This window comes from Dermochelys coriacea, chromosome 20 (genome assembly GCF_009764565.3).
Source record: "Dermochelys coriacea isolate rDerCor1 chromosome 20, rDerCor1.pri.v4, whole genome shotgun sequence".
NCBI lineage: Eukaryota > Metazoa > Chordata > Testudines > Dermochelyidae > Dermochelys > Dermochelys coriacea.
Genome location: NC_050087.2, coordinates 3,509,268 through 3,534,252, shown reverse-complemented (window position 1 = coordinate 3,534,252; position 24,985 = coordinate 3,509,268). Strand labels below are relative to the sequence as shown.

The 24,985-nt window shown below is 66.4% G+C and overlaps 2 protein-coding genes across 12 annotated transcripts in view; one reads left to right on the top strand and one right to left on the bottom strand.

Annotated features, from left to right (window-relative positions):
• Positions 1-21: 21 nt before the first annotated feature.
• Positions 22-24,985, top strand: part of ARHGAP9 (Rho GTPase activating protein 9) — a 29,695-nt gene continuing 4,731 nt past the window's right edge. Inside the window, exons 1-18 of one of the 11 annotated variants that reach the window (XM_038378728.2) lie at positions 22-568; positions 2,576-2,823; positions 4,459-4,677; positions 5,124-5,270; positions 5,833-5,943; positions 6,313-6,374; positions 7,327-7,414; positions 7,656-7,751; positions 8,571-8,669; positions 9,298-9,424; positions 9,533-9,646; positions 11,193-11,291; positions 11,882-11,959; positions 12,101-12,154; positions 12,501-12,635; positions 13,268-13,373; positions 13,803-14,330; positions 20,369-20,418. In XM_038378728.2, coding sequence (XP_038234656.1) covers positions 154-568; positions 2,576-2,823; positions 4,459-4,677; positions 5,124-5,270; positions 5,833-5,943; positions 6,313-6,374; positions 7,327-7,414; positions 7,656-7,751; positions 8,571-8,669; positions 9,298-9,424; positions 9,533-9,646; positions 11,193-11,291; positions 11,882-11,959; positions 12,101-12,154; positions 12,501-12,635; positions 13,268-13,373; positions 13,803-13,989 — 2,385 coding nt within the window. In that variant the 5' untranslated portion in view covers positions 22-153 and the 3' untranslated portion in view covers positions 13,990-14,330; positions 20,369-20,418. Of the gene's footprint in view, positions 569-2,575; positions 2,824-3,187; positions 3,357-4,458; positions 4,678-5,123; positions 5,271-5,832; positions 5,944-6,312; positions 6,375-7,326; positions 7,415-7,655; positions 7,752-8,570; positions 8,670-9,297; positions 9,425-9,532; positions 9,647-11,192; positions 11,292-11,878; positions 11,960-12,100; positions 12,170-12,500; positions 12,636-13,267; positions 13,374-13,802; positions 14,331-20,368; positions 20,419-24,985 lie in introns of those variants that run through there. The other 10 variants (XM_043506554.1, XM_043506557.1, XM_043506556.1 and 7 more) reach the window with 10 other exon arrangements.
• On the bottom strand, positions 15,351-24,795 carry LOC119846059 (zinc finger E-box-binding homeobox 2-like). The gene is made up of 7 exons (XM_043506386.1): positions 24,536-24,795; positions 24,240-24,389; positions 23,487-23,680; positions 23,129-23,216; positions 21,217-21,383; positions 15,887-16,049; positions 15,351-15,658 (listed from the first exon to the last, which is right to left on the bottom strand). Exons 1-7 carry the CDS (start codon positions 24,588-24,590, stop codon positions 15,351-15,353), a joined length of 1,125 nt encoding a protein of 374 aa, XP_043362321.1. The 5' UTR covers positions 24,591-24,795.

Sequence of the window (24,985 nt, the reverse complement as noted above, 5' to 3'; positions counted from 1 at the left end):
GCGGGCCAGGCCACCTGGGCACGCACCAGCACTGTGCGTCCCAGAGGGGAAAGGCCCCATTCCCCACACCCCGAGCCAGCTGGTCCCCCCTCCTCTGTGCCATTGGGGCCGACGCCCCGTGTCTCAGCCTGGTCGCCTGCCTTCTCCTTCCAGATGACGGTGCTGGGCCCCGGCTGGGCTGGGCTCGTGGTGCGCACAGGGCAGCCAGCCGCTCTCCCCCTCGCTGAGATGCTGTCAGGGCGGTGGCGGCTGGAAGGCCGGTCCTGGCGCCGGGCAGGCCCCGCGCCAGGCTCCTCCTCGGCCGTGGCGCTGCGAGCCCTCTACGACTACCAGTACGAGGCGGAGGACGGGCGCCAGGTGGCCATCGCTGAAGGCGAGTGCTTCCTGCTGCTCCACAAGTCCAACGAGGACTGGTGGCAGGTTCGGCGGCTCAGCGATCCCCGGAGGGCACGACCCATCTTTGTGCCGGCCACCTACGTGGTGGAGGTGGGCCCTCGCGTGGAGGGTGGCCCGCGGCTGAGCGCCACGCTGCTCGCAACTGCTGGCGCCGGGCAGCACCCATCCCTGGGTGAGTGTTTGGCAGGGAGCGGGGTGAGGGCTCAGCAGGGGGTTCTCTCCCTTCCCAGCATGGCACGAGGGGTTACTGGGCTGCAGGGACCAGGCTGCGGGTGTCACAGATCCACAGGATCGGGGCTACAGCCCCAGCTTTGGACCGGTCTCTGGGAGGACCCAGACCCCCTCAGGGTCTCGCTCTCCCTCCAGGGTCTCCCATGCTTCCCCGCCTCCTTAGACAGGACCCCTGGCCGTCAGCCCCCCTGCGTCCCGCCAGGAGGTCCGCCAGCAAGTCTCACCGAGACAGACCCCTGAGGGCGACTTGTCCGCTCTGAGAGCTCAGTGCCCCTCGCCCCGCAGCTGCAGGGGAGCTCACACGACGGGGCCAGGCAGCCAGGTGTATGTCACCTGGAACCTGGCCCGGGAAGCCTTGGGCTAGCGCCGAGGGACGAAAGCTCTGGGCAGCTCAGCACCCAGCCAGACTGTGGGGAACCCCCTTGTTCCAGCTCTGACTCTCCGTCCGCCTGAGCTCCTTGCTCAGAGCCCCTTCCCCCCAGTAGCCAGGCCTTCTCCCCCACCTCACCTCTCTCCGGAGCTGCTGCTCAGCCCCACTGCGGAGAGGCGGGACCCAGATCTCTCGTCCTTGGTTGCTAGGTATCAGTGTCTGGGTAATTGGGTGGCCATTGTCTTCTCAGCGGCTCCTAGGATTAAGGCCAAGGCGGGCCACCTGGGCGCCACTCACACCTCCACCTCTTTGTCTGCCCTAGGAAGAAACAGCCCTTTGCCACCCCCGGGGAACAGGGCAGCACAGGGGGAAACTGAGGCATACACAGGCTTCATGGAAATGTTACAAAATTCCTGCTTTGTCACAGGGGGTTCAGCAGGACATGCTGAGTGTGTGTGTGGGGGGCTCAGCAGGGGTGTCACGGAGTCCCCGGGCGATGCTCTGGAACTGCTCCCTACGAAGCCAGTCAGGACTCTGGGGGAGTTTCCTCTCTGGGAGCAGCCTGTCTGCAGGACACACAGCTCACCCGGCTTCCCCTCCCTGGGTCTGACCTCGGAGCCTTCATCATCCTCTGCCCTCCGTGCGCTTCCCACAGCGAGTCCGCTCAGGCGGGGTCCTGGGGGGGCCAGAGGGTCCTGCCCCCCAACTCCACAGTCAGACGGGACTCTCAACCAGCCAGTAAAACAGAAGGTTTATTAGACGACAGGAACATGGTCTAAACCAGAGCTTGTAGGTGCAGAGAACAGGACCCCTCACCTGGGTCCATTTTGGGGGGCAGTGAGCCAGACAACCACGTCTGCACTTCACTCCTCGTCCCCAGCCAGCCCCAAACTAACTCACTCTCCAGCCCCCCCTCCTCTGGGCTTTGTCCCTTTCCCGGGCCAGGAGGTCACCGGATTCCTTTGTTCTCCAACCCTTTAGCTCTCACCTTGCAGGGGGGAAGGGCCAGGCCATCAGGTGCCAGGAAACAGGGTGTCGGCCATTGTTTGTGTCCAGACCCCTGCACACACCTGCCCTCTAGGGCTCTGCACTGATCATACACCCTTATCCCACCCCCTAGATACTTAAGAACTGCACAGGGGAAACTGAGGCATCCCCACAATATTCAGAGGAATATTCAGTCCTGCTTCGTCACAAGGGGTCGCTGGGCTGCAGGGAGTGGGTGTGGGGGCTCAGCAAGGGGTGCTGGGTTGCAGGGAGTGGGGGGGCTCAGTGGGGGGGGTGCTGCACTGCAGGGTGCGGGGTGGGGGGGCTCAGCAGGGGCTGCTGGGCTGCAGGGAGCAGGGTGGGGGGGCTCAGGAGGGGGCACTAGGGGAGGCATCTGTCGGATGAGCTGTGAAGCCAGTGGGCCAGTGGGACCATGCCCGGAGCTGGGAGGTGAGGAGGCTGCGTTCAGGCTCTCAATTGAGCGGTGGGGGCCCCAGGTGCTGTTCACAAGCCGAGACGCCCCCTCCCCTCCCTCTGCTGCCCCCCCGGCACAACAGGGGCTCTGACCCAGTTGCTCTCTCCCCTTGCCAGGCCTGCAACCGCGCTACCGATCCCTCCAGGACCTGTCCAGCCCCCCAGCCCCGCCTGGCCACCACTCCTCCCACAGCCTGAGCCTGCCAGCCTGGGACCCTGGCCCCCACCTTGGCCCGGCCCACCCCGTCAGCAGGAGCGTCAGCGCCACTGGCCTGACCCAGAGCCCTGGCAAGGATGTGCCCGCCCCCAGATGCCAGCAGGAGGAGTGCCTGGAGCCGGTGGGGCAGGGGGCCAGCCCCCCTGGGGTGAGTATGGCCTCCTGGGGGAGGGCCAAGGGTGGGGTGTATGCATCTGGCCCCCCCCCGCCCTGCCCCTCCCTTCTCCACATCACCCACCCAGAGCAGACGGGGCAGGGCTGGAGCAGTCCCACAGCACGTGGGCAGCCCCCTGCTATCACAGCGCTACTCCCCCAGCTCTGCCGGTGCCCCTCACTCCCGACCCCCAGCCCCCTGCTAGCCCAGCCCTGGGCTCCCTGGTGCCTGGCCCTGGCCTTGGGTTCATGTAGGAGCCTCCCCCATTCCACCCACCCGCCTTCCTCTTTCTTCCTCTCTCTGACCACAGGGAGGGAAGTGTAGGTGCAGAGGCTGTGCTAACCCACAGGATGTGGGGTGAGCTGTGGGAGGGGCTGCCCCATGGGGTGCGGCCTGGAGCAACGCTTCAGGCTCAGCTCCCCAAGAGCTACAGGCCCAGCTGCTGCTGGGGGCAGGGGCTGAGTGCTCAGCTGCCCCCTCCCCGGGAAGGGGGGGCAGACTGAGGGGCTGAGCAGCAGCGGCAAGGGGTGAGTGTCCACTTGGGAGTTGGGGGGAGGGCAGGCAGTGGGGCATGGGGGGGCAGGAGGGAGAGGAGATGGTCCTGGGGAGGGAGGAAGGGCACTGCGGGGAAGGAACCGGGTGCAGAGAGGCACAGGATAGGGGACAGAGGGGCTGAGCAAGGACGAGGGGGCCTGGGGTATGGGGGTGGGGACAGTGGGGGGCACAGGAAGTGGCAAGGTGGAGCAGGCACAGCAAGGGGTAGGGAGCCGGGGCCTCAGGAGGGGGCAGGGAGCAGGGGGCACCAGCTGACGGGTGGCTCAGCGCCCCTGGCATTGTTCCAGGCCGCTCTGGGGAAACCGTTCCAAACCTTGCCTAAAGCAAGAGTGTCTCGGCTTCGCCCGGAGCTGCGGCGGGGGCTGGGTGGGACCATGTGTCGCGGGGTCCCAGGCCCGGTGCTCAGCACCTGCTCCGGATGAAGCCGGCCAGGACTCTGGGGAGGGGTCTCCCCTCGGGGCTCACTCCCCCTGGGCAAGGAGCCGGCTCGGTCACCCCGTGAGCTCCCTGCAGCGAGTCCCTCCCGGGGAAGCCCCCGCAAAGTGCTCTGCCCCCCACCCGCAGCTGGCAGTGACTCGCAGCCAGTGAGCGTCACAGACGGGTTGTTAGTCGCCGGGGACCCAGCGTAGGACGGAGCACCTACCAGGGACTCTCAGCAAAGTGCATCTGGGGGGGAGCCAGAGCCCAGGGCCCTCCCCCCATGTCCCAACCCAGGAGACTGACCCCTTTCAGCTGCAGCCCCCCCCCCCCCGACACCCCTTCCTCTCTGGGCTTTGTCTCTTTCCCGGGCCAGCAGGTCACCTGGTCTGTACTAGCACCTTCAGCTGACCCTTGCAGAGGAGGGGGCCCAGCCAGGCTACCCCCCCGCCCCCCAGCTCTGCCGGTGCCCCTCACTCCCGACCCGCAGCCCCTCCTTGGGGCTCTGCAAGGAACTTTGGACCCTCTGCCCCCAAGCAGGCTGGATTTTCTCTGACTGTGCACCCCCAACTCTGACATTGGAGTGTGGAGTTCCCTGTAGCCCCTGGGGGCAGCAGCCCTGACAGTAACCAGTGCCCCCCGCCCCATGCCCTGCAGGGTCCACCCTCTGGAGCCACCATGGAGGAGCCCCCGATTTACTGCAACCTGGAGGAGATAAAGCAGGTGCGGGGGGAGCCCCCCAACCCCAGCAGCCCCCCGCTGCAGGTGCTGGACACCTGGGACCGCCACCTCGACCCTAGCACCGGCCGCAGCTACTTCTACAACCGGGAGACGGGCGACAAGTCTTGGAAACCTCCACGGCGCCACCGGGAGATGGTAGGGAGACGGGGGGGGGGGAGGGCTACCCCATTGTCCCCCTGGACTGGTGTGCTGCCCAGCCTTCTGTGCCCTGGCCTGGCTGAGCCAAGCACCAGGCTGCCCGCCAGGTGCCTGAGACAGCTGAGCACTAATTGCTCTAACGAAGCACGCCAGGGAGGGGAGGGAGCTGGGTGGGCCGTGGGCAAAACTCGGGAATCTCCTGCTGCGACAGTGTCCCAGGAGTGCAGTACCAAGAGCAGTGTAGGTCAGGAGGGGTCCCGGCAGAGCTGATGGGGGCAGGGTTGGGCTAGCAGGGGGCTGCGGTTCGGAGTGAGGGGCACCAGCAGGGTTGTATTTGGGGAGTCCAGGTTTGGGCTAGCAGGGGGCTGTGGGTTGGGAGTGAGGGGCATCACCATGCTGTGGGTTGGGGGGCACTCCCTGACTCGCTCCCCTCTCCCCTGCAGAGTTTGCTCCCCGTGGAGACCTTGAGCCCCGAGCCCCCGGCAGCCGCTGACCCAGGGGAGACGCTGGCACAGGGCAGGGACAGTGTCCAGGCCGGCCGGCTCAGCTACACCAAATCCATGATCTTGCCGGAATCCCGTGTGCCCAAGGTGAGATGCCCGCAGGGGGCTGGGGCCGCTTGGGGGGGCTGGGCTCAGTGCCTGGGTTGTTTCTCTGGGGTTGGTGTGTTGGGGGCAGGGCTGGTCCACGGGCCGCATCTTGGAGGGCCGCTTGTCAGGAGAGGGGTGTCTGGACTGTTCTGTCTCTGGGGTCGCAGGGTGCATGGGGGGTGGGTCCTTGCCTCTGGGGGGGCAGGAGGCTGTCTGGGCGCAGCCCCAAGTTCTTTCTCAGGGAGACAGTGTGTTTGGGGCATGGGTTAGCATTCGGGGGGGGGGAGCCCCATGCAAACCCCGCATCCTCTTTCAGGAGGCAGGGTGTTGGGGGGCAGAGTGTTCGGGGCAGGGTGTGGGGGGGCAAGGTATTCAGGAGGCATGGTGGGGGGCAGAGTTGGAGGGTATTGGGGGCATGGTGGGGGGAAGGTTGTGGAGAGGCAGGGTGATGGGAGCAGGGAGGTGGGGGCCAGGTGGCGGCAGGGTGTTAGGGGGCCGGGTGAGGGGGCAGGGAGTTGGGAGGCAGTGACCCATCTCCCCTGCTCTCTCACTCTTTCTGCAGGTATCTCACCGCAGGAATCACTCCCAGACCAGCTTTGAGAACTGGGTGGGGACCGGTCCCCCCACCACTTCCCCCCAGGGCTCCCCCCCTCACCCCTCTGACTTACCCCATGTGAGTTACTCCCCAGCCCCCTCCTGCTCCCCTGGGCCCCCCACGTGCTGACTGCACAGGAAGCTCCAAGCCAGCAGCTCCCAGGGCGGGGTGTGTGTGAATGGGCCCTGCCCCCGATCCATTGGTCACCCCCAAACGGATTCAATTCCCAAGAGCTGGCTGCAGCCTGGGGCCCCCGCTGTGTGGTTCAGTCCAGGGGGCACTGGCCTGGGCAGGTCGGGGGGAGGGAGTGGGGGACAGGGCTATGGGGGGTGAGGGGTGGGGTTGAGCAGGGGGCTGTGGAGGAGAGGGAGGGAGTGGGGGGGCAGGGGCTGTAGGGGGTGGGAGGGCTGTGAGGGGTCAGGGGGCTGACAACTCTCCCCATGGCAGGAGGTGGAGAAGGCCGGGCAGCTGAACAAAACCAAGATTGCAGAGGGGGGCCGGAAACTCAGGTACATAGTGGTGGTGGGGGGTCCCTGCAGCAGGTGTCAGGCATCTTGGGGGGACAGGAGGGGAGTCCCTGTGGTGGGGGGAGGCGTCCTGTGGGGGCAGAAGGGGGGTCCCTGTGGCAGGGGGGAGACGTCCTGGGGGAAACAGGAGGAGGGGTCCCTGTGGTAGGGGGAGACACCCTGGGGTGACGGGGGGGGTCCCTGTGGCAGGGGGAGGCATCCTGGGGGAACAGGGGGGTCCCTGTGGCGTGGGGAGGCGTCCTAGGGGGCAGGAGGGTGGGTCCCTGTGGCAGGGGGAGGCATTCTGGGGTGACAGGAAGAGGGGTCCCCGTGGTGGGCGGAGGCATTCTAGGGGGCGGGGGGGTCCCTGTGGCGGGGGAAGGCGGCGGGGGGGAGACAGGAGGTGGGGTCCCTGTGTCGAGGGGTGGTGTCAGGGGGGAGTCCCTGTGGTGGGGGGAGGCATCCTAGGGAGCAGGAGGGGGGTCCCTATGGCAGGGAGCGGTGTCGGGGAGGAGACAGGAGGGGGGGTCCCTGTGGTGGTGGAGATGTCGGAGGGGAGTCCCTGTGGCGGGGGGAGGCATCCTGGGGGGGCAGGAAGGGGAGTCCCTGTGGTGGGAGAGGCGACCTGAGGGTACAGAAGGGGGGTCCCTGTGCCGGGGGAGGCGGCGGGGAGGAGACAGGAGGGGGGGTCCCTGTGGCGGCCGTGGCTCCCCCTCTACGGAGGGGTGCGAGGAGCTGCTCGGCCTCTCGCAGCCCAGGGGGTTTGGACAAGGGACGTTCTGGGCATGAAGGGACAAAGGGGCCTTTCTCGGCTGAAGCTCGGGGCCCAAGGAGGGGGGAGCTCCGGGCATGGTGGGGGGAGCTGGGGCTCCCGGGGGGGAAGTTCCAATGCCGCAAGGGGCGGGGGGGCTCTTGGGGGCTGTCCCTGCTGGGCTCAGCCCCATCTCTCTGGCAGGAAGAGCTGGGGCATCTCCTGGGTGGTGCTGGCTGGGAACAGCCTCGTCTTCTACAAGGATCTCAAGGGCCCGGCCCCCACCAGCTGGGTGAGTGGGGGCTGGGGGAGGAGGTGAGCAGGGGGAGGGGGCGGGGGAGGGGGGTCACACCTGTCCCAGACCCCAGGAGATGGGAGCTGCCTGGGGAGGGGCCGCGCTGCCCCCCAGGCCCCACCTGTGCCAGCCCACGCTGCAGCCCAGGAGATACTCAGGGCCCAGGCCCCCCCAGCAGCCCCATGGCTGAGCGATGCCCATGGGTGCTGCCCTGACGCCCCCTCCCCTTGCCCCCCAGAGACCGGCCAGCAGCAGGCCTGAGAGCAGCGTGGACCTGCGGGGCGCGGTGCTGGAGCGGGCACGCGACATGTCCAGCAAGAAGAACGTCATCCACGTGAGTGTGGGGGGTGCCCCGGCTCCCAGCCACGCGCCCTCCCAGGGACCCAGAACCCCCCCTGGCTCCCAGCCACACCCCCCAGGCACCCAGAACCCCCCCTGGCTCCCAGCCACACCCCCCAGGGACTGAGAACCCCCCAGCTCCCAGCCACACCCCCCAGGGACCCAGAACCCCCCCCAGCTCCCAGCCACACCCTCCCAGGGACCCAGAACCCCCCCGGCTCCCAGCCACACCCCCCAGGGGACCCAGAACCTCCCCTGGCACCCTGCAATGCCCCCCCAGGGACCCAGAACCCCCCCAGCTCCCAGCAACACCCCCCAGGGACCCAGAACCCCCCCAGGGATCCAGAACCCTCCCGGCTCCCAACCACCCCCCCCCCGGCTCCCAGCAACACCCCCCAGGGACCCAGAACCCCCCCCAGCTCCCAGCAACACCCCCCAGGGACCCAGAACCCCCCCCGGCTCCCAGCAACACCCCCCAAGAACCCAGCAACACTTCCCCCCCTGGGGACCTAGAACCTCCCCTGGCACCCAGTGTCCCACCCTGGCCCAATTGCTGAGCTCGGGGGCTCCTGGACCCTGCACCCCACGGTCCCAGCCCCCAGAGCAGCCTGGGAGATGCTCTCCTCAACTGCTCATGGGGGGGGCTTTTTGTCCCCCCAGCCGCCAGATGCCCCCCCGCAGGCCCTGCAGAATCTAGGCGTCCCTGCCTGACCCCCTGACCTGCCTGGAGACCAGCCCCCTCTCCCCACAGGGGGCCTTGTGGGGGGGGGCTGCCCATGCCCGGCCCCCTGACCTGCCCGTGTCCCCCTGGCAGCTCCGCACAGTGACTGGCAACGAATTCCTGCTGCAGTCGGACAGCGAGGCCGAGATCCAGGAGTGGCACCAGACTATCAAGGGCGTCATCCGTAGGCTGGTGAGTGCCGGCGGGCAAAGGGTTAACACGGCCCAGGCCTGGGTATTGGGTGCCCCCACCCATGGAAGAGCTGGGGACAGGAGGGGATAAAGGAGTTGCCCCCTGCTGACCCCCCCCAGCTCTGCCAGTGCCCCTCACTCCCGACCCGCAGCCCCTGCTAGCCCAGCCCTGGGCTCCCCCCCAGCTCTGCCAGTGCCCCTCACTCCTGACCAGTAGCCCCCTGCTAGCCCAGCCCAGGGCTCCCCCCACCCAGCCCTGCCGGTGACCTTCACTCCCGACCCACAGCCCCTGCTAGCCCAGCCCTGGCTCCCTCCCCCATCTTGGCCAGTGCCCCTCACCCCCGACCTGCTGCCCCTGCCAGCTCAGCCCAGGGCTCTGCCCCCCCAGCTCTGCCAGTGCCCCTCACTCCTGACCCGCTGCCCCTGCCAGCCCAGCCCAGGGCTCTGCCCCTCTGGCCTGACCTGCTGTCCCAGCCCTGGGTTGCCCCGAATGTGGGGAATGCCCAGCACACTGCCCCTCCCACTCCATCCCCTTGTGTGGCTGGGAGTGGTTCCCATCCCCCGTCACATTCCCTCCTCCCCCACCCCGTTGGCTGCTCCCCTGCCTGACGCGTCCCCCTGCACCCCAGGACCGGGAGAACCCCCTGGACGAGCCGGGCTACGTGCTGCACCGGGCCGGCAGCTCCGAGCTGGGGGACCTGAGCGGGGACGAGGAGGACGAGGGGCTAAGGCCAAAGGACAGCTGGAAATCCTCCGGTAGGTGCCCACCGCATGGGGGGAAGGGGGCTGGCCTTGGGGTCGGGGTTGGGGCGACGGGCCTGGGGGGCTTGTTGGCTGCTTCACCCCCCTCTGCACCCCCTCCAGGCTCCACCCGCCACCCGGACAGCACCGAGAGAAAGCGAGTCAAGAGCAAACTCAGGCGCTTCATTGTCAAACGGCCCCCGTTGCAGAGCCTGCAGGAGAAGGGGCTCATCCGAGGTGGGGACCCCCTGCCCCCCACCCCTCTGCATCCCATCACCCCATAATTCCCTGCACCCCATCCCCTGTACCCCATCTCCTCCATCCACCTGCCTACTATCCCCCCTGTTCCCCATTCCCCCTGCACCCCCTGCCCCACCGCTGCAGTGCCTGCAGGAGAAGGGGCTTATCGAGTGTGGAGACCCCCTCCCCCATTGCACCCCTTGCCCCCCTATTCCCTGTACCCCATTCCCTGCACCCCTGTATCACGGAGTCCCCGGGCGATGCTCTGGAACTGCTCCCCACAAAGCCAGCCAGGACTCTGGGGGAGTCTCCTCTCTGAGCAGCCTGTCTGCAGGACACACAGCTCCCCCGGCTTCCCCTCCCTGGGTCTGACCTCGGAGCATCCAGCATCCTCTGCCCTCCGTGCACTTCCCACAGCGAGTCCGCCCAGGCGGGGTCCTGGGGGGGCCAGAGGGTCCTGCCCCCCAATTCCGCAGTCAGACGTGACTCTCAGCCAGCCAGTAAAACAGAAGGTTTATTAGACACGACAGGAATATGGTCTAACACAGAACTTGTAGGTGCAGAGAACAGGACCCCTCAGCCGGGTACATTTTGGGGGGCAGTGAGCCAGACAACCCCGTCTGCACTTCACTCCTCGTCTCCAGCCAGCCCCAAACTAAAACCCCCTCCAGCCCCCACAGCTCCCCCCCTCCTCCTCCCCCCCCTCCTCTGGGCTTTGTCCCTTTCCCGGGCCAGGAGGTCACCTGAGTCCTTTGTTCTCCCACCCTTTAGCTCTCACCTTGCAGGGGGGAAGGGCCCAGGCCATCAGCTGCCAGGAGACAGGGTGTCGCCATTTACGTACCCTGGCCCTTTGCTCTACAACAATCACACCCCCTTGTCCCACCCCCTAGAGACTTAAGAAATGCCTTGGGGAAACTGAGGCACCCCTACAGTATTCAGAGGAATCATTAAGAACAGTTCCACTTTGTCACAACGCCCCACACTCCATCCCAGGTACCCCTTCCTCACCCCCTGCTCCATACCTCCACCCCATCTCCCCCATCCCCTGCACCCCCACAACATCCCCACCCCCTGCTCCTCATCTCCCCCAGCCCCTCTGTAACCCACCCCCTGCTCCCTCACCACTGCAGAAGCTGCAGAAGAAGGGGCTCAATCAAGATGGGGACCCCCTATGCTCTGTACCACTCCCCACTCCGGCTGATACAGGATTGCATGGCCTTAGGGGACATTAGATGCAAATTATTTAATAAGGCAATATGCATATTTGTAAAATCTGTCCCCTCCCCCCACTCAGCCCGGCCTCCCTCACCTGCTGGGCCCTGTTCTCAGCCCCCCCAGCCTCCCCTTTTCACCCCCCTGAAACTTGGTGCCCCCAGCACCCCCAGTGGCCAGCTGTTGGTATTGCAGCTCTGCCCACAGCCCTGGTGGGGCAAGGGGACGGGCTGGGCAGCCCTTGAGGTGAGAGCAGGCCCCCCCCGGGGCTGTTTCTGCCCCCCTGAGGGCCCTTGATCCAGCCTGGCACCCACCGCTGCCCTCTCTCCAGACCAGGTCTTCGGCTGCCGGCTGGATGCCCTGTGCCAGCGGGAGAACGACATGGTGCCCCGCTTTGTCCGGCTCTGCGTTGAGGCCGTGGAGAAGAGAGGTAGGAGCCCTGCGGGCAGGTGCCCGGCGTGCCAGGACCCCCAGCATGGGGCCCCGCCTGCCATTCGGGGGTGTCTTTCTTCATGGGCCCCCCATGCGAGGTGTCCCAGACCCTCTCGCGCCCCAGTTCACGGGTTGTTCCACCCATGCCCAGCCAGCGCCACCAGCATCCGGGGAGGGGGAAGAGACCTCGGACAGGGGGCAGGCATGCTCCCCCATGAGACCTCCAAGTGGGGCCTGGGGCAGGTGGGGGGGCACACGGGGCTCCAAGCAGGGCCTGGGCTAGGCGTACCTGCTTCCAACGGGGTTGGGAGTAGGCGGGGGGCACACGGAGCGCTGAGCGAGATGGGGGGCAGGGGACACATGGGGCTCCAAACAGCGTTTGGGGGCTGGGCGAGGTGCACCCCAAGGGAGCTCTGAGCGGGGAGAGGGTGGGCAGGGGGCATACGGAGCTCTGAGCAGGGGCAGGTGGGGGCCACATGGAGCTCTGAACAGGTGTGAGGGGTGGGGGGGCACACAGAGCTGTGAGCAGGGACGGGGGTCATAACTGCCCCGAGCAGGGTCTCACCCCTCCCTCTCCGGCCCCAACAGGCCTCGATGCAGACGGGATCTACCGGGTGAGTGGGAACCTGGCCGTGATACAGAAGCTGCGTTTTGCCGTCGACCGGGGTGAGTGTCTGCGCCCAGCGGGCGGGAGGGTGGCCGCCCCTCACTATGGCCTTTGGGCTGCAGTGGCCCCACCTCCCCATAACTCCGGCCCCATGGGGGTACCAGCCAGGGCAGGGTCGTGACGGGTGTGTTCTTTTGCAGAGCGGGCAGTGACCTCGGATGGGCGCTACGTCTTCCCGGAGCAGCCATGCCAAGGTAGAGCCAGGCCAGGCGGGCACCATGCACGCGTCCCCTCCCCCTGTGGGGTGCCTGGCATAGCCAGCGGGTCATGCTGTGCTCAGGGGGCGCAGGGGCTTTCGACATGGGGGGTGCCCGTAGCCGGGGGGGCACAGCGTGTGAGGGGGACCTGGGGGTGTCCATGACCTAGGGATGCAGTGGGTGGGGGGGGTGCAGTGGCCACCCTATTCCACACTCTGGGCGCGTGCTACCCATGGGGCTGGCTCGGTCTCTCCAGGTCAGCCGGGCCCAGCCCTGCAACCCTCGTGATGCCCCCCAGCGCTGCCCCTTCCCCCCCCAAAGCTGACCTGCCCATGTCCCCCAGGGGAGCGGCTGAGCCTGGCGGACCCCGAGTGGGACGACGTCCACGTGGTGACCGGCGCCCTCAAGCTCTTCTTCCGCGAGCTGCCCGAGCCCCTGGTGCCCTTCAACCTCTTCAACGCCTTCGTGGCTGCCGTCAGTAAGGACCTGCCACCCCCCCAGCCGTCCCCCACAGGGCCTCCCCTGTGCCCAGCCCCTCCTCACGGGGCCTCCCCTGTGCCCAGCCCCTCCCCCTGCAGGGCTTCCCCTGTGCCCAGCCCTTCCCTGTGGGGCTTCCCCTGTTCCCAGCCCCTCCTCGCGGTGCTTCCCCTGTGCCCAGCCCTTCCCTGTGGGGCCTCCCCTGTGCCCAGCCCCTCCTCGCGGTGCTTCCCCTGTGCCCAGCCCTTCCCCTGCGGGGCTTCCCCTGTGCCCAGCTCTTCCCCGCGGGGTTTCCCCTGTGCCCAGCCCCTCCTCACGGGGCCTCCCCTGTGCCCAGCCCCTCCCCCGCGGAGCCACTCCTGTACCCAGCGCCCCTCACCATGAGGTCTCCCCTGTGCCGCACGCCCCATGCCCCAATCCCGGGCAGGGGCAGGGGAGGCGGGGTTGGCTGATGCCCTGAGTGTCTCCACCCTGCCTTGTGGGCCCCCCAACCCCAGGGGCCCAGGCTACCTGAGTTACTGGCAGCCCCTACTCCCCGTGCAGCCAGTGCCCACAGACTCCGGGGGGGGCAGCCATGGGGCCCCCGTTCCCCCATCTTGTCCAGCTGCAGAGCCATGTCGCTTCTCCCCACAGAGCTCCCGGCTGGCGCCGAGCGGGTGCAGCGCCTGGCCGAACTGGTCCAGAGCTTGCCCCCACCCAACTACGCCACCCTGCGCTACATCCTGGCCCACCTCCGCAAGTAAGTGGGGGGCTGGAAAATCTGGGGGGGGCAAATATCCGCAGGGTGGGGAGCAGAGCCAGGGCCTGCAGGTTGGGATAGAGGGGCCCCGGCAGCCGTGGAGGGAAGCGAGTCGGGGCTGAAGGAAACCAGTGGACATGAAGGACAGAGGGTTGTGATTGGGGGGGTTCCAGCAGATGTGGGGGGCAGTGGGTCGGGATTGAGGGGTCCCAGTGGCCATAGGCTCCTGTGGGTCAGGATTGGGGGGCTCCGGCAGACACGGGGGGGCTGCGGGTCAGGATTGGAGGGCCCCAGTGGCCGTGGGGGGCTGTGGGTCAGGATTGGGGGGCCCCAGCAGACACGGGGGGCTGCAGGTCGGGATTGGGGGGCTCCGGCAGACACGGGGGGGCTGCGGGGCGGGATTGAGGCCCCTCTCTGCCGCCCCCCCAGGGTGATGGAGTACGCCGACGCGAACCGCATGACCCGGCAGAACATCGGCATCGTCTTCGGCCCCACGCTGCTGCGACCCGAGAAGGAGCTGGCCAGCATGGCCGTGGACATGGTCCACCAGAACCAGGCCGTGGAGCTGCTGCTCTCCGAGTTCCAGCACATCTTCCCGGCCCCCGGCGCCAACTGAGCCCCCGGCCGTGCCCGGGCACCGAACCCCTGCCCAGGATCAGACTGGGCTCCGCGCAGCCAAGGACAATGGCCCTGTCCTAGCCCCAGGCTTTGGACCATGGAGACTGTGCATGGGAGCCGGCGTCCCCTAGAGGGGAAAGGCCCTTTGCCCCATTCCCCACCCCCCTGAGCCAGCCCGTGCCCTGCCCTGGGGCCAGATCAGAGCCCCTGCCCTGCCGGGTCTGTGCGTGCCCAGGGCACCGACTGTCTGGACTCACGAGCCCGGGACCAGGCAGTAAATGGCTGTCTGCCCAAGGGGCCCCCCCGTCTCTGTGCTATGATTTGCTGCGGGGGAGGGGAGTCACCCCAGTTACTGTGAGCTGGAGGTGGGGGATCCCAAGGGGCCGGACAGAGGGATCAGTTAGGCTGCTAGTCCCTCCCCCAATCCTTTCCCCTCTAACCCACTGGCCCCCTCACTCCCCTCCTGGAGGATAGAAGCCAGGAGGCCCTTGGAGGCACCAACCCCATTGCCCCCTGCCCCACTGTCCTGCGGGCATTGGCCCCGCTCTGCACGAGACCCAGCCATGCCAAGGGGGGGTGGTTATTTATTTATTCATTTCTCTCACCAGTTTACAATCAGAACAACCCCCCTGCCTCGCCCTGCCCCCCCCCCCGAGCCAGAGGTTGTGCCACGTGCTGCCAGGATCCTGGTGGGCTCCTTCGTGGGCCACAGAGCGAAACTCCCTGGATGCCCCAGGAACAAGGCGGGGGGGGGCGGCAGGACCCGCATTGGTGGCCTGGATGCGATGGCACCGGGAGGGCAGGAAAGCTTTGCCACTCAGGCTCTGCTGAGCAGCGTTAACGTCGGGCTCTGGGGCAGGGTGCCCATGGTGCCGACCCAGAGGAGCAGGGAGCCCCAACTAGCCCCAGGACGTGCCTGCCACCTGCCCAGCCCAGCGCTGGGGGGCCTGGCCTGAGGGCACCTGGTGCTGATGGGGCCCTGAGCCCTGGCCCGACCCCCCTCCAGACGCACGGGGGAGTTGCAGGGTCCTGGGGCCAGTGGGGGCAGCTGGGGGGTGGGGTCTCCCTGAAGTTCTGGTGGTTCTGGTGCCCACAGTGGGCTGGGGTGGGGGGGCGGGGTCTCCCCCTGGTGGCCGGGGTGTCACCCTGAAGACCATGGACAGTACCAGGGGTCTGCTGTGGGGGATGGGGGCCGGGGTGTTGCCCTGGTGACGGGGTGGAGTGAGGGTCTCCCAGTGGGGGGCAAGGGCTGGGGTCTTCCTGTGGGGGGAGGGAGGGTGTCACCCTGGTGACGGGGTTGGGGTCTCCCCCTTGGGGGGCAGGGACCAGGATCTTCCCATGTGGGGCAGGGGTCTCCCCCTAGGGGGCGTGGCTGGGGGCCGGGGTCTCCCTGTGGGGGGCACGGCCGTGGGCTGGGGTCTCCCCAGGGGGGCCGGGGGCCGGGGTCTCCCCGCGGGGGGCGCGGCCGGGGGCCGGGGTGCCCCAGGCCCGGCAGCAGCCCTGCCGGTGGTTGAGGTGCTGCGAGTAGGAGCCCGAGTGGGAGAAGCGGCGGGCGCAGCGGACGCACTGGAAGGGGCGCTCCCCGGAGTGCAGCCGGGCGTGTTCCCGCAGGTGGTGCTTGTGCTTGAAGGCCTTGGGGCAGAGCGGGCAGCGGTGCGGGCGCCTCCCTGTGGGGACGGGCACGTCAGTGTGGGGAACCCCCGGGCTCCCCCCCGTCTCCCCAACCCCCCCGCTGGCCTCCCCCCTGTCTCCTCAACCCCGGCCCCCCCGCTGGCCTCCCCCCGTCTCCTCAACCCCCGCCCCCGTCGCTGGGCTCCCCCCGTCTCCTCAACCCCCGCCCCCGTCGCTGGGCTCCCCCCCCGTCTCCCCACCCCCAGGCGACATCCCCAGCTCACCCGTGTGCTCGTACTGGTGCCGCAGCAGGGAGCTGCTCTTCTGGAAGGTTTTGGGGCAGAGCTCGCACGGATACAGCCCGTCAGGGGTCCTCCGCAGCCGCCTCCGGCCGCCCCCCAACTCCCTGCCCGCCTGCAGGGGGCGCCACCCAGCCCCACCAGCTCCCTGGGGGTGCGAACGGGGCTGTCAGTGAGGCCGAAGCTGGGCACTCCGCAGCCTCCCACGGCCGGCATGGGCCAAACCAGGGAATGGGGGGGCCTCTGCCATCAACACCTCCCAGCTCTGCTGCTGCCCCTCACTCCCGACCCGCAGCCCCCTGCTAGCCCAACCCCAGACTCCCCACCCCAGCTCAACCAGTGCCCCTCACTCCCGACCTGCAGCCCCTGCTAGCCCAGCCCCAGGCTCCCCCACCCCACCAGCTCTACCAGTGCCCCTGTGACAAAGCGGGACTGTTCTTAACATTTTCTCTGATTATTGTGGGGGTGCCTCAGTTTCCCCTAGGCAGTTCTTAAGTATCTAGGGGGTGGGATAAGGGTGTATGATCGTTGCAGAGCCCTAGAGGGCAGGTGTGTGCAGGGGTCTGGACCCAGAGAATGGCCAACACCCTGTTTTCTGGCACCTGATGGTCTGGGCCCTTCCCCCCTGCAAGGTGAGAGCTAAAGGGTGGGAGAACAAAGGAATCCGGTGACCTCCTGGCCCGGGAAAGGGACAAAGCTCAGAGGAGGGGGGGAGCTGTGGGGGCTGGAGGGGGTTTCAGTTTGGGGCTGGCTGGGGACATGGAGTGAAGTGCAGATGGGGTTGTCTGGCTCACTGCCCCCCAAAATGTACCCAGCTGAGGGGTCTTGTTCTCTGCACCTACAAGCTCTGTTTTAGACCATGTTCCTGTCGTCTAATAAACCTTCTCTTTTACTGGCTGGCTGAGAGTCCCGTCTGACTGCGGAGTTGGGGGGCAGGACCCTCTGGCCCCCCCAGGACCCTGCCTGGGTGGACTCGCTGTGGGAAGTGCACGGAGGGCAGAGGATACTGAAGGCTCCGAGGTCAGACCCAGGGAGGGGAAGCCGGGGGAGCTGTGTCCTGCAGACAGGCTGCTCCCAGAGAGGAGACTCCCCCAGAGTCCTGGCTGGCTTTGTGGGGAGCAGTTCCAGAGCATCGCCTGGGCACTCCGTGACAACTGGTGGCAGGGGTGGGATGTACTGCACCCCGTGGATGGCGCTTCCTGCAGTAAGTGACTGGGGAGCAGTAAAACGAAGGGGGATTGACGAGGACCAGGTGTGCTGAAGGCTCAGAGAGGAGCAGTTCCGGGGGGCAGTTAACCCCTGAGCGTGTGTGACCAGCGAGAAGGACTGTGCAGTAATGGGGTCCCCCTGGGGACTGCAGTGAGAAGTTTCAGGGGTGGAGGACCCTGTGGCTTGGCTCTGGGAGAGAGAAGGATTTTTGCAGTAACATGGTTCCCCTGGGGATTGCAGGTCCCAGGGGCAGAGGAGTCAGCAGCTCGACCCTGGCAGAGAGGTGGTGACCTCGAGAAGGGTTGGCACCCGAGGGGTTCTCCCTGGAAACCGTGGGGAGCTGAGAGCACACAGGCCTGAGAGTCCACAACAACTTGGGGACAGCGGAGTGAGGGCCTGTCACCATCTCCTTAAGAAGGACATTGTAACCCTGTGCAGAAAGAGAGGGTTGTGCATTGCAAAGTTCACCAAAGCACTGTTAATCGTGCAGCTGGAGGAGGGTGATCGCTCTAAGGAGCAGATTCCTGACCCCAATGGGGCTATAGCAGGATCTGGGAGCAGCTGGAGTGGGAGCCAGGCATCCCCAAGACTCCTGTCCCCGACCAGACGGGGGTCTTCATGATCGGGTTCCCCGTCAGGGGATCGGAGATGGATGGGATTGGGGCTGAGTCCAAGAGACCGAGAGGACTGGGAGAGACAGCGAGAGCCTGAGAAAGAGCTGCAGAAGCAGCAGCAACATGAACTGGCGATGGTGGAGCAGAGAGGCAGAGGGGACCTCCCAGGGGTGAGAGGGGATAGACCCCGGGGCGCCAGTTCCGCAGGGAACCTCGAGGCTAAATTGCTGCCCCTGGTTAAGGAGGGGGGGATGTGGATGCCAACCTCACTGCCTGTGAGCAGTCTGGTGATTTGATTGAGGGGACCCTGCGGAAAAGCCCCAATGTCTAGCTCCCTTGCTGGGTCCCCAGGCCATAGCCTCCATCAGACAGATGGGTGGGGAGGTGGACAGGCTCCCACTCCTGACCCCAACCTATATGTCTCTGTGGAGTCTCCTGGGCTCAGGCCCCTCGGACCCCCAGTGGGAGCGGAAGGTGATGGTCAATGGGGAGACATTCCTGGATTGGCGAGATCCTGGGACAGAGAAAACTGTTGTCAGGCCCCTGGTGGTGCAGCCTCAGATGCTGAGGGGCTGTGTGAGCTGGGTGAGGGTCCCAGGGATGAAGCCCCTTGCCCTGCCGATGGCCCAGATCCCTGTGCAGACCCAGGAGGGATGGGGCTGGCTGGTCATTGGGGTTCTCCAGGTTACCAGCTGTGAGACCCTGTTGGGGGGTGACTGTGTCTCTTTGGGACAGGATCCAGGTCCTGCTCCTGTAACTGCCGAGGGTTTGAATGTGAATCCAGGGAACCAGTCGGCGGAGAGGGAAATGGTCACTGAAAATGCAGCTGACCTGGCTGGCAGCGGGGAGGAGCTGCTAGGCTCAGCATACCTGCCTGCCTGTAACCAGAGCCCTGGGGCTGGGTGGGACAGAGAGATGCTCCCAGCCCCCTTGCACTCTGGAGAGGGGGCTCACGAGGGGGCTCAGGCAGACTCTGATGCAGTGAGGAAAGCAGCGAGCTCGCTGCCTGCCCCCACTGGGACAGCAAGGGCAGCGCTGAGCAAAGTGGGAGCTGAGACCCCAGCTGAGTGGGGGGAGACACAGGGAGGGCAGGGGATGTGTTGGGAGTGGCAAGGTGCTTGGTAAGGAAAGTCTGGATGAGCCTAGGCAGCCTTGTGAGCTGATGGCTTTGTCTAGTCAGCAGGGTGGGCAGGCGAGGAGAGTGGCAGATGAGTGTCCCTGCACCTTACCTGTTAGCTGGGTGGAGAATTGGGACAGTGAAGGAAACGTGCCTGTGTCTGTCGGGGGTATTGACTTGCCTGTGGAGGGAGCTACCGTGGTCTCCAAGCAGTTGTCGGTGAACAGCCCTGTGTGCTGGGACCAGGGGAATGAGATCCCGAGCTGGGTGTCTGGGAAAGGAGAAAGTGTCTCCGGCTCTTCTTTGTCTGTGGAGCAGACAGAAGGGGCCTTTCAGCCTGGGATGGTTGAGAATAGTGCAGTTGTCTCAAGAGTTGGTTCTGGATTCAGCTAAAGCCCAGGAAGGGAATGGCCCTAAGTTTGGGTCTGCTCGGGAGAATGGCCCTGTAACTAGGTCACATCCAGTTAGTGTCTATGTAAAATCCCAGAGACCAGACAATTCTGGTGCTTGTATTTTGCCTGTTGCTAGTGCATTGTTGAGAAAGGGTGAAGCAACTCTGTCTAATCAGGGTGAGATCCTAGCCAGGGCACAAGGAGAGCAGAAAGGTGATTTGATCCTTTTACCTACTGAGGGTGTGGAAACCTGTAGCAAGAAGGAAAAGATTCCTGAACTTGTGCGTGGCAAAGGGAAGGAGAATGCTTATCTAGGGAGTCTGTGAGTTTGCCTGAAAGGGGATCATGTAGGAATCCGCCTGATGGGCCAGAGGTGATTTTGGATGTAAGTGAGACCCAGAAAGAGTCTGTTGTTGCTCAGGAAAGTGTTCCTCTAGAGCAAGCCCTAGGTGAAGAGGGTAAGGGCAGAATTTCTGTGAAGGGTGAATTGTTGCATAGAAAAGCCTCTAGGGAAAGGAATCCTCATGGAGCCTTTGCAAGCAGTTTACTGCCACTGAAGGGTGTGAAAGTGATTTAATCAGTTCCTAACAGCCAGAAATTTTCGGTTGTGAATGGATCCACTGACTTTCCTGTTGAAAGCTCCAGTGTGGATGGCTTTGAGAAGGTCTCAGATGCAGTGAAAGCTGTTAAGAAAGCTAAACAGTCCTCTAACCAAGTGGCTGTGTTTGGCCAGCTTGTTGGGGAGACAAGGTTGTTGAGAAAGGGATGCCTCCATGCTGGTTCTGTAAGTGAACAGTCTGTGGCCCAGGTCAAGATGGGGGCTCTTAACCAAGAGAGCCCGAATTGCAGCCCTCCAGACTGGAGCGCTGGGAGAAGACCTGATCCCAGTTTGACCCCCGGGGGTTTTGGGGTGGCAAAAGGGCACTGGCCGCATAAACCTTCCCACATGTGGCATGCGAGTGCTATCGACCACCCCCGACCTAAGGGAGGGCGTGAAACTGGAAGGGCCTGGTGTAACTCCCACCAAGGAACGGGAGAGATGATGGGGCATCCATGGGAACGTTGGTGGCTTCGAACTTCCCCAGGTCACCAGCTAAAGTGACCCCACTCAGTTCGGTCTCGAAGGGGGCAAGAGATGTGACGAAGCGGGACTATTCTTAACGTTTCCTCTGAATACTGTAGGGGTGCCTCAGTTTCCCCAAGGCATTTCTTAAGTCTCTAGGTGGTGGGACAAGAGGGTGTGATTGTTGCAGAGCAAAGGGCCAGGGTACGTAAATGGTGACACCCTGTTTCCTGGCAACTGATGGCCTGGGTCCTTCCCCCCTGCAAGGTGAGAGCTAAAGGGTGGGAGAACAAAGGAATCCGGTGACCTCCTGACCCGGGAAAGGGACAAAGCTCAGAGGACGGTGGGAGCTGTGGGGGCTGGAGGGGGTTTCAGTTTGGGGCTGGCTGGGGACATGGACTGAAGTGCAGACGGGGTTGTCTGGCTCACTGCCCCCCAAAATGTACCTGGCTGAGGGGTCCTGTTCTCTGCACCTACAAGTTCTGTGTTAGACCATGTTCCTGTCGTCTAATAAACCTTCTGTTTTACTGGCTGGCTGAGAGTCCCGTCTGACTGCGGAATTGGGGGGCAGGACCCTCTGGCCCCCCCAGGACCCCGCCTGGGCGGACTCGCTGTGGGAAGTGCACGGAGGGCAGAGGATGCTGGATGCTCCGAGGTCAGACCCAGGGAGGGGAAGCCGGGTGAGCTGTGTGTCCTGCAGACAGGCTGCTCCCAGAGAGGAGACTCCCCCAGAGTCCTGGCTGGCTTTGTGGGGAGCAGTTCCAGAGCATCGCCCGGGGACTCCGTGACAGTCCCTCACTCCTGACCCGCAGCCCCTGCTAGCCCAGCCCCGGACTCCCCCCACCCCCCGCCGCCCCCCAGCTCTGTCGGTGCCCCTCACTCCCGACCCGCAGACCAGCTTTCCCAGGGCAGTTTCTCACCAGAGGCCCGTGTTGCTCCCAGTGGCCCGTGGCCAGTGCTGGCCCCGCCTCCGCCCCATACGGGTAGAGCAGAAAAGGCAGGAACTGGGGGGCCGGCAGCTCCGGGTTCCCGTGCAGCCGGAGGGCCCCGTGCGGGAGGAGATGGCTGAGGGTGCTGGGCAGGAAGGTTGGGAAGAGGGAAGTGGGCATGTAGAGAGGCTCGTAGGACAGCCGGGTCAGGGGCTCCTCCGAGGACACCGGGCCAGGCTTGGGCTCCTTGCCTGGCTTGGGAAGAGACAGGTCCAAGGGCTGCTCCATGGTGGGGGTCTCGGGGGGGGGCCCAGTCAGGGCCAGGCCCTGGCACATTGGTGTCCCTGGGTCCCTCCATTCCCGGGTCAGGGGGGCCCAGAAGGGGCCGGGTCGGGCCGGGGCTGTGCGGGGAGCTGAGGTCTGTGCCGTAGGCCCCACAGCCGCCAGTGTGGCCCCGCTGGGGCCTGGCAGCACATGGGCGGCTCTGCCATGGGGCCGGGGAGTCGGGGGCGGGCAGCAGGCAGCGGCGGGCGCTGAGGTGCGAGCTGTAGGAGCCCGAATGGGAGAAGCGCTTCTGGCAGGTGGCACATTCATAGGGCTTCTCGCCTGGGGGGACGGAGACAGGGGTCAGTGCCGGGGGTGGAACAGACGGACAGACATGGGCTGGGGGGGGTAACACGAGCTCACAGGAGGTAAGAACAGGACGTGCAGATGCAGGGCCTGTCCCTCCCGCCAATATCCCAGCCCCACTGCTCTCACTCTGAATGCTGGGACATGGGGGTATGGGCAGCATGGGAGGCTGGGGGGCCCTCCGCACTGTGGATGTGCTGATGGGGGGGTACAGTGGGGGGGACAGAGCGGGGCGGGGGGTTTCACCACTGTAGATGCACTGACAGTGGGGGGCAGGGGGGTCTCACCGCTGTGGACATGCTGACAGTGGGGTGGGTACAGTGGTCAGGACAGAGGGGGGCGGGGGTCTCACTGCTGTGAGTGCGCTGACAGTGGGGGGGTACGGTGGGGGGGACAGAGGGGGGCTGGGGATCTCACCGCTGTGGATGCGCTGACAGTGGGGGGGGGGACAGAGGGAGGCGGGGGGGTCTCACCGCTGTGGATTTGCTGACGGTGGGGGGGACAGAGGGGGGCGGGGGGTCTCACCGCTGTGGATGCCCTGACAGTGGGGGGGTATGGTGGGGGGCGGGGGATCTCACCGCTGTGGATGCGCTGACAGTGGGGGGGGGCGGTGGGGGGGTCTCACCGCTGTGGATGTGCTGACAGTGGGGGGAACAGAGGGAGGCAGAGGGGTCTCACCACTGTGGATGCGCTGACAGTGGGGGGGACAGAGGGAGGCAGAGGGGTCTCACCACTGTGGATGTGCTGACAGTGGGGGGGTACGGTGGGGGACAGAGGGGGGCGGGGGTCTCACCGCTGTGGGTGCGCTGACAGTGGGGGGGTTCGGTGGGGGGGACAGAGGGGGGCGGGGGATCTCACCGCTGTGGATGCGCTGACAGTGGGGAGGACAGAGGGAGGCGGGGGGATCTCACCACTGTGGGTGCGCTGACAGTGGGGGGGTATGGTGGGGGGGACAGAGAGGGGAGGGGGTCTCACCGCTGTGGATGCGCTGACAGTGGGGGGGACAGAGAGAGGCAGGGGGGTCTCACTGCTGTGGATGCGCTGACAGTGGGGGGGTACGGTGGGGGACAGAGAGGCGTGGGGGTCTCACCGCTGTGGATGTGCTGACAGTGGGGAGGACAGAGGGAGGCGGGGGGGTCTCACCGCTGTGGACGTGCTGACAGTGGGGTGGGTACAGTGGGGGGGACAGAGGGGGGCGGGGGTCTCACCGCTGTGGATACGCGGACAGTGGGGGGGTACGGTGGGGGGACAGAGGGGGGCGGGGGGGTCTCACCGCTGTGGATACGTTCATGCTCCTTCAGGTGATGTTTGTATTTGAAACCCTTCCCACAAGCTGGGCACCTGAACCGACGCGTCTCCGCCTGCCCCGAGACAAACCCCCATCATTAGGGGCTGGACAGAGCTCTGCCCGCCCCCCTGACTTCCCTGCCCCTGCCCCCCAGATCTCTCCCCACCCCCCAGATCTCCCCGCGCCCCCACGGCCCCCGCCCCAGCTTCCCCTTGGCTCCCTTTGCCCCCCAGCTCCCCTCAGGGCTCAGCCTCCCCCCACCTTCCCTGTGACCGAGCACCTGCGGCAGGCAATGCCCAGCCCCCGGGGCTCCCCCCGCCCCCCGGCACTCGCTGTGCCGTACCTGGCTGGGGGTGGGGGGCACTGGGGGCTGGCAGTGAGTGGCCAGGTGCCGGCTGAGCTGGGCCGGGCCGCACAGGGCCCCCTGGGGCTGGAGCTGGGCCCGCGAGCTCAGGCAGACGAAGGTGCGAGATCCGCACTCGCAGGACGGGGCACCCAGCCACGGCACCGGGGCTCCGGGGGGCTCCGGAGTCTGACCTGGGGAGAGAGAGCAGCGTCGCCAGCCACAGCACCAGCCAGGGCTGGGCTGGCAGGGGCTGCGGTTCGGGAGTGAGGGGCACCGGCAGGGCTGGGTAGGGGGAACCCTGGGCTGGGCTGGCAGGGGCTGTGGGTCGGGAGTGAGGGGCACTGGCAGGGCTGGGTAGGGGGAGCCCAGGGCTGGGCTAGCAGGGGCTGTGGGTTGGGAGTGAGGGGCACCGGCAGGGCTGGGTAGGGGGAGCCCAGGGCTGGGCTGGCAGGGGCTGTGGGTCGGGAGTGAGGGGCACTGGCAGGGCTGGGTAGGGGGAGCCCAGGGCTGGGCTAGCAGGGGCTGTGGGTTGGGAGTGAGGGGCACCGGCAGGGCTGGGTAGAGGGAGCCCAGGGCTGGGCTGGCAGGGGCTGTGGGTCGGGAGTGAGGGGCACTGGCAGGGCTGGGTTAGCAGGGGCTTTGGGTCGGGAGTGAGGGGCACCAGCAGAGCTGGGGGGCAGCCCCAGGCTGGGACACCCCCTGGAGGGGGCCAGGCTGGTGCTGAAGGTGAAATTCGCTGCTAGGACTTACTGTGGTTGGGGTCCGGGTGGCTGCACCTCTGCTGCATTTCGGCCGCAGCCCCACCTTGGTCTCCGGGCGCCGGCAGGAGGGTGGCTGTGGGGCTGGGGCCCTGGCTCAGCTCAGTCTCCTGGGGGTCCCCGTCCCCCTTGAAAGCCAGCGCTGCTGCAGGAGAGACGGGAGCTGGTCAGGGACGGGGAGAGAAACTCGGGCAGCCCGAATCCCCCCCGTCCATCACGTGCCTGGCCCAGAAGCTCCAGCACCACATGGCCTTGTGGAGCCCCAGGGCGGGCTCTGGGGAGACTCACCACTAGCCACCCGCCCCATGGCCCAGGCAGCTGGGGTGGAGCTCCCCTTGCACATCCGGCCCCAGCCCGGCGCTGCAGCAACAGGTGTGAAAACGCCCCAGGCCCAGCCCTGAGCCCTGCACCGAGGCCGAGCAGCCCCCCATGGGGAGGGGGGTGGAAATCGGCCCAAGCACTCAGCCCCCACCCAGGCGGGGTCATGGACTCAGCACTGCCCTGCTGTGGGGAGAGAGGTCGTGGGGAATGCCTGGCCCCACAGGGGTGTCATGGGGGGGGATCCCAGGGGAGCAGCTGGTGGGGTCTGTGTGTGTGTGCGTGCGTGTGTGTGTGTGTGTCCCCGCCGGCCCTGAAAACCCTCGCCGGGGACTGGGGGGCTGGGAGGAGGAGCAACCCTGCCCCCCACAGCTGGAGGGGTCCTGGCCAGGCAAAAGGCCTTTGGCTCCCGGCAGCCCC

Bases quoted from the DNA above. Each gene is read 5' to 3' on its own strand.
- LOC119846059 (XM_043506386.1), bottom strand. From the start codon at position 24,590: ATGTGCAAGGGGAGCTCCACCCCAGCTGCCTGGGCCATGGGGCGGGTG. The intron at 21,384-23,128 runs GTGAGACCCCCC...CCCTCTTCCCAA, and splicing joins GCATGAACGTATCCACAGCG to CCTTCCTGCCCAGCACCCTC. The intron at 16,050-21,216 runs GTGAGAAACTGC...TCGCACCCCCAG, and splicing joins GGGAGCAACACGGGCCTCTG to GGAGCTGGTGGGGCTGGGTG.